The sequence below is a fragment of the Salvelinus namaycush genome, chromosome 42, assembly GCF_016432855.1.
Source record: "Salvelinus namaycush isolate Seneca chromosome 42, SaNama_1.0, whole genome shotgun sequence".
NCBI lineage: Eukaryota > Metazoa > Chordata > Actinopteri > Salmoniformes > Salmonidae > Salvelinus > Salvelinus namaycush.
In genome coordinates, this window is record NC_052348.1 from 22856431 (window position 1) to 22863975 (window position 7545).

Sequence of the window (7545 nt, forward strand, 5' to 3'; positions counted from 1 at the left end):
TACACCTATAACGGTGTTGTACTTATACACCTATAACGGTGTTGTACTTATACACCTATAACGGTGTTGTACTTATACACCTATAACGGTGTTGTACTTATACACCTATAACGGTGTTGTGCTTATACACCTATAACGGTGTTGTACTTATACACCTATAACAGTGTTGTACTTATACACCTATAACGGATGTATAAACGGTGAAATAACAGCTCCGTCTGAAGGTTGCATTGCCAAATGCAAAAACATAACCCACTATGTGAATTCTCAAAAAGCTGTGCTTTATAAATAGTGACATAACGCATACTAACTAATGGCTAATGTATGTAAATACGCAACACAAGAACGCAGGTGAAGTTACATTTTGGGTGGTATAATTTTACATAATTGTGTAGTGCAAGTACACTGGACAACACATAGCTCATTGCGTTCTTGCGTTGTAAACTACTAATAATTCGTCTAATGCTTTCGTTGCAGAGCCAACAGGTTCCATTGGAGTCTCCGTTTGCTTTGATAAGGGGTCTCCAGCCCTCTCCTCTGGTCCCTGCATGAAGGCTCTGATGTCAACAACAGTTTGACATGATTGTCACAAACACTCTTATGTCGCACATTGTTTTACTCTCTATGGACTGAAATATATGTAAAAATCAAATGAAGATCAACAATAGAATAATTACCAGAGCATATTAATGTTCCTTGAATAGTTCAAGTTGAATTATCTACATGCACAGTATATCTTAAGTTTTAACAATCTTTGCCATTCTCCCTGGCACCGTGTTGGTTGACGGTAGACTTTCAATGACACGTTAACTGTTTGATCAACAACAGTAAACAATTGACTAATTACAAAACACGTTAGAAACGCATTAGAAACAATAAATAAGATGAAATACCTATCATGAAGGTCAAGTTGTAGTAGTAAATGTAACAATCACTTTAACAATCAACTACATATCGTTCATGTTAATGTCAAATTATTTATCCCATACAAACCTGAGAAGCCCACCCGGTGCCATTTCCTCTTGACTGACTAGATGAACTTTCCATGCCAGTTCTCTGCTAACATTGAGTGTAAACAGAGCTCTAGAAACTGTAGAGTATGAAATGTGTTCCTTTAAAACAGGTTGGGTTCATGAGACTTTGTACCACCATAAATGTTATCTGTTATGGTTAACTCATTTTTCTCCCACACTAATCCCTCTCTGCTTCCAGTCAATGGAATTTTCCCTCTAGGTGGCGGCAGAGTGACCTTTGTGGGCTTTGTGGAGCTAATGGGTCAGAACTTAGATGTTGGCAGACCCAACAAACATGATAGGAGCAGTGGTGGCCCGTCGTTTTTTTGGAGGGGGGGCTTACCTGTTTTGCATGTTATTCAAAACAATATCCCATAAAACACAGGTGGAAAAAATGATACTTAAATATGATCCCCAATTAGAGACAACAATAACCAGCTGCCTCTAATTGGGAATCATACCAAACACCAACATAGAAAAACTAAACTAGATCCCCACATAAAATAATAATAACTAGAAAACCCCCCAGTCACGCCCTGACCTACTCTACCATAGAAAATAAGGGCTCTCTATGGTCAGGACGTGACAACCACGAATGACCGCCGTGCCGCCTTCCTGTTCAAGTGAGCACAGCACAACAAGGTGAGCCCAAAAATGACTTGCATGCTGCTGCATAAATAATGTAATATGCCAGGGAGATATGTATAGTGTAGCTAAGAAAGTAACACTAAGTGTATGTTGTGTAGTAAGCTGTTAGTATCCCATGTGCCCCACCCTAATCGTTTGGTCTATTTACCCCTCTTAATTTTGCCTACTGTTCTGACTTGGTGGTGCACATGTAGCCTATAACCTGTTTTAGAGAAATGTAATCATAAAATGTTGCTTTCATTGTTGGCTTATATGCCCCCTTTATTTATCCTACTGTTCTGACTTGGTGTACAGGGAGAATATTGTAAGAACAGCCTATGTTCTGAATTCTGTCTCGGTACATTTCAAAAGTGCTGAACACATAGTTATATTAACTACGTCCATCTTAGCTCGCTCGTTAATGTCTTAATCGAAAATACAGATTGCCTCTTATCGCTCCCTTATGACATAATTTGTACATGTCAATTATCAGTAGAAACCACATTGTTTAATAATCAAGTCAGCCATATCAGCTATGTTTTTTTTAAAGGCAGTAAATGAGGCTGAACTGTTTCACTGACATATAAGGCTCTGCTGAAAGCCATTTGTAGCAGTGGTAAGATGTTGGGACAACTTTATGTAAGCCCTAACAGTTTGTGGGTACCGTTCGTCACCGTTATAGTGCAATTCATGTATTGTTTAGTGGTGTGTTGTGTGGTGTCTTTGCTGGCATGCAGCCCACTTCTTTTAATTTTTTTTGCCCCACCAAGATTTACCTGTTAATTTCCCCACTGGATAGGAGTGAATGGATGCTTTCAGAGGTATGGAGTCAACATGCCTGTTTAAATCTGTTGTCAGTGTAGAATCACCTAATATCAAAACAGTTAATTTATTTCCTCTCTCAACCTGCTCTTCCTCTACTTCTCTTCTTCTCTCACTCACTTTAATACATTTGTGGGTGTTTTTGTTCTTACTTATTTTCATTGCTATAGAAACAATCCCTAACAATACTTCATGTCTGTTTTAATTGCATAACTTACATTCTAATAATACATTTATTTCTAAAGCAACTTTCATGCATTTTGTTGATAGCGCTACGCCATATAGTCAATTAACAAATATTGATTCATTATTTAAAGAAAAGGTCTGTGGTATGATTATATAATATAAGGTAGATTATGAGGGGGGATTCATCCTACTGTATAATAAAAATATTTCAAGAGTTTTAAAATGTTCATTCTAATATTTTTATTAACTTAAAATATATCTATGAGGGAATAAAGTAAAATTAACTTAATGTCAAAACAGTTTTTATTTAAAAAGTCCTTCAACTATAAGAGATACATATTTGTTTGTATGATGATAAGTAGATGAATCATAGGATAATCATAGGATATGATACATGTATTTTTCTACAATAAAATAATGCTGAGATTTTGAAATGAGGTATATAAAAAGTATTTCAATGATAAATGTTGTACATTTGATGTTAAGTAGGTGATGAATCATTGGTTATGCATTTTTCTAAAGTAAAAGAATGAAGATATATTTTTAGGAAATCAGATGTGTATACATTCTTTACATTTGACAAATCTGAGACAAATAAACAAACAATGGAATAATTAACTTGTTACATGATGGAAAGGCATGCATGCAACTACAGTAGCCCTTAAAGCAACTTCATTTCATAAGATGAGGACTAACATGTTCTCTTCTTAAACATACAAAAGCCTTTCACAATGTACAGTATCTGTTTCACAATGTACAGTATCTGTTATCTGTTTCAAAGGCTTTTTGTAAAGGTGTAAAACATAGCATTACATATAGAATCACATCTCTATGGGTGTAAATCTCTAATGGACAATATTTACAGTCACAGTATGTACAGTCTGCACTGATCTATTGATCCCTTTAGTCAATCACTGGGCTAGTCCTTCAAAGACTGTATGAATGATATACAAGATTAAACTAAATTAAACCAAAGATAATATAGAACATCTAAGATCAAACGAACAGAATGACCTTTCTTTCATAATTAGTTACACGTCTCTCTTGTAGGTATATCCTTGTTTCATTATATTCATCCCAATGAGCATAATCTTCATTCAATTCTAATACAGCTGTTTATACAAATTATGTGAATATATTTTTCTAATGTTGAGATTAGACTTCATACTTCAGTCAAAGTCAACTAGTAGTCAACACAATGATTATAATCTCTACCAGGCACAGCCAGAGGAGGACTGGCCACCCCTCAGAGCCTGGTTCCTCGCTAGGTTTCTTCCTAGGTTCCTGCCTTTCTAGTGAGTTTGTTCTAGCCAGAGTTAGACTGACTAACAAAATCAATAGGAGACCCCAGCAGGTAATTCAACCATAATAGTTTAGATAGCTGGCTGCTAAACTAACTTAGCAATCTCAAATAAATTTGCTGACATGGGCTAAATGACTGACTATCAGTGACTTACATAACCAGTGAAAAACTGTGGATGCAAAACCAAATTTCTAAATTGCACCTTGTGTATTCTACTATTCTACCTGGCAACTTAAAACACGTAGAACCTGATGGGCAGGGATTCTGCTGTCCTAGTGACAGTAATAAGCTGCTTCCACCATTGGGATGACAGGACAAGTCCTTCAGCATGATTCTTATGCTCATTTGGGGGTTTGGATCTGTTTTATATTCTGCTTTCAGCACCATTATCCAGGAATAAATGTCCTTCTGGAATGACCGTTCCAACCATTGTACTCAGAGCATTAACTGGAGTATGCATCTGCAATCAAGCTGTTTCTGACACTGAAAATTCATTTCTCCGATTTCACAGACTCCCACAAGCTTTCTGTCCACTTCAGGAAATGTGTCATGTCATCATTCCTCTGGCATTTTATTAAGTCTTGCATCAAGCTCTTTTTTAAGTCATATACAGCCTCACTGTAGCCAGCATTGACTGGAGCCATTGGGGGAGTCCCATGCCAGAGTCCTGGGATGTAGTAACTGCTTGTGTGTGGGTCATACTCCATCACATCAGTGAACTTGGTGATATTCTCCTTCTTCTCCATTCTGGCTGCTGCCAGGGTCATTTCATTCAACTGTTCCAACAACTTCTTCCTGTCCCTCATGTTGTTGTCATGAGCAGACATGTCTGACACATTCTGGTGCACAAAATGACATACTGGTTTCTTCCCCAGTTCCTTCATCCTGAGGAAGGTATGAACAACAATCTGTAGAATGTCTTTCATCTCTGTGGAGTTCTCCATGGAGATGTTGATAATTGTGACATCACTGAGTCCTATCACCAGTGTTGCCAGTTCATTGTCATGTTCATAGCTATCATCTAGTTGAGCCAACTCTGGTGATTTCAACCCCTCTGTGTCAATGACCATGATGAAGTCACATTTCAGCTCCTCCTTGAGTTCTTTGTTGACTTTAATCAGTAGCATGAAGGCCCCTCTGGTGCATCTTCCACTGCTGACAGCAAACTGGACCCCAAACATGGTGTTGAGGAGAGTGGACTTCCCAGTGCTTTGGACCCCTAAAACTGAGACAACCAGGATCTTGCTGTTAGAGTCCACAAGAGTATGAAGCTGAGTCAGAACAGCTGAAATCCATTTCAGAGGGATATTTGATGCATCTCCATCCACAAGCTCAATGGGGAAACCATCCAACAGCATCTGAGCACACAATCCAGGGAGATGCTCCATCTGTTTCCTTTGAGGACTGTCTTCAGGGAGGGAGCAGGCAGCTTCATATAACTGGCCCAACTCACGCAGGAAGTGTTCAAGACCTAAGGAACAGTCAGATAATTGCTTATCCAAATCTTTAATGTCGTCTTTTTTCTCCGGAGAATTTTGGCAAAGATCTTTGTACCGGTCCCTTAAACCAGACAGGTTCTGGCGTGACAGATTGTCCAGATTTATCCGCATCCATTTGAGGAAATAGGATCGCTCCGCTCCTGAACCTGACAATCCTGAAATGAAGCTTTCCATTGCATCTGACATGTCAAATGTATGTTGCTTCTCTCTCAGCCCTTCCTCCTTTTTCTTCAGAGAGCTCTTGTAGTGTTCAATGTCTTGATCCCCTGCTTTTCTCAGTCTACATCTCTCTTTCTCCAACTGGGAAATCTCTTTCCAGACTTGCCCTTGTAAGGGTAGTTGTTTGTCTTTGAATTTCACTGTGTCTGTTATGTTGCTGGTGATTTCATCTGCCATCTTCTTGGCACTCTGACACTCATCGACGTCTTCATCAACCAGAATCTTACTCTGACGAGCTACGTCAGTCATGTTTTCCACTGTCAACCAGTTTTTACTTTTTTCAATGACGTCACCAACAGATGATTGCAGGGTTTTGACAAATTCTGCATCGTTTTTCTTTTTCTTCACAATCACATTTTGGTCATTGATACTGCAGTTTGTGGTCATTTCTTTCAATGTGTCTACTCTGAACGATTTTCGTTGAGAGTTGACGACTAGAATTAACTCTGCTTTTGTGTTTTTGCTTTTCAACAAATTGAGATCTGCCTCAAAATCATCAATGAAAATGTAAACTGCAGCTGATGTTTGACACAGAAAGGAGAACTGTTTTTCAAAGGACCTGATGTCTCCTCTGAGATTGGCCACTGCCACAGGCTTAGTGAACATGTCTATGTTTCTGTTCCCACAGGGAAAGTACCAGCTGATTTCAACCAGACCATCTGAGATTTTATGAGGGATGTCACCACATTCCATATCATGATGAACAAATGTGTCATGGTACTGCTGAGGGTTACTAAGCAACTTGTTCAAGATCTGAGACTTAGACACTCTAATCTCCCCTAACCTAACAAAGGACACCATAGGAATATCAGAGACAACAATTCTCTCCTCCACAAAAGCTTTTGTGGATGTTTGGGAAGAGGGTCTAAACTTCCTCACTATGTCCCTCAAGGCCCACAGCATCAAAGTGCTTTGTTCTGTGTCACAGTTGGGCAGCAGCAGAGGAACAGCAAACTGACACATGGACATTTTCTGGACCATCTCCTGCTGCAGGAAACCATCTGAGCACAGAAACAGGGCTGTTATCAGGTCCAGTGGATTAATCACATTACCGTTAGCAGAGTCACTTTTTAGATTGTGAAAACGGTCTGTATCCGGAAATGAAACACCTGCATCAGTGGACATACATTTGACACTCCTAGCATTCACATTTGCCATCATTAATTTCTTAAGGAAGGCCCCTGGAAGTGACTGCATAGTGGTAAGAGGTTCATCTGATGTAGTATCAGCATTTATCTCAAGGACAGAACTTAACGTCAGCTTGTTTTCATAATGGTCTTCTAGTCCAGTCTTTGACAACAGCTCCCTGAGACAGAGTCCTGTAAATAGAAATGAAGATCAGGAAACAGGAAAGATCCAGGAATCACCATCATATATTTCTCATCAGGGAAGATACTGTACCTTTACATCCCATATTGACACATCTGCTATGATTAGTTAATTTACATTACAGTAATTTACTGTTGAAGTCGGAAGTTTACATACACCTTAGCCAAATACATTTAAACTCAGTTTTTCACAATTCCTGACATTTAATCCTAGTCAAAATTCCCTGTCTTACGTCAGTTAGGATCACCACTTTATTTTAAGAATGTGAAATGTCAGAATAATAGTAGAGAGAATTATTTCTTTCATCACATTCTCAGTGGGTCAGAAACTTACATACACTCAATTAGTATTTGGTAGCGTTGCCTTTAAATTGTTTAACTTAGGTCAAACATTTTGGGTAGCCTTTCACAAGCTTCCCACAATAAGTGGGGTGAATTTTGGCCCATTCTTCCTGACAGAGCTGGTGTAACTGATTCAGGTTTGTAGGCCTCCTCGCTCGCACACACTTTTTCAGTTCTGCCTACACATTTTCTATGGGATTGAGGTC

The 7545-nt window shown here is 38.8% G+C and overlaps 1 protein-coding gene across 1 annotated transcript; it reads right to left on the minus strand.

Annotated features, from left to right (window-relative positions):
- Positions 1 to 4394: 4394 nt before the first annotated feature.
- Positions 4395 to 6980, minus strand: LOC120035061 (up-regulator of cell proliferation-like). Its single transcript, XM_038981823.1, is given in 1 exon segment — positions 4395 to 6980. A coding segment is annotated over 1 exon segment (2472 nt). The 5' UTR covers positions 6867 to 6980.
- Between the last annotated feature and the right edge of the window lie 565 nt (positions 6981 to 7545).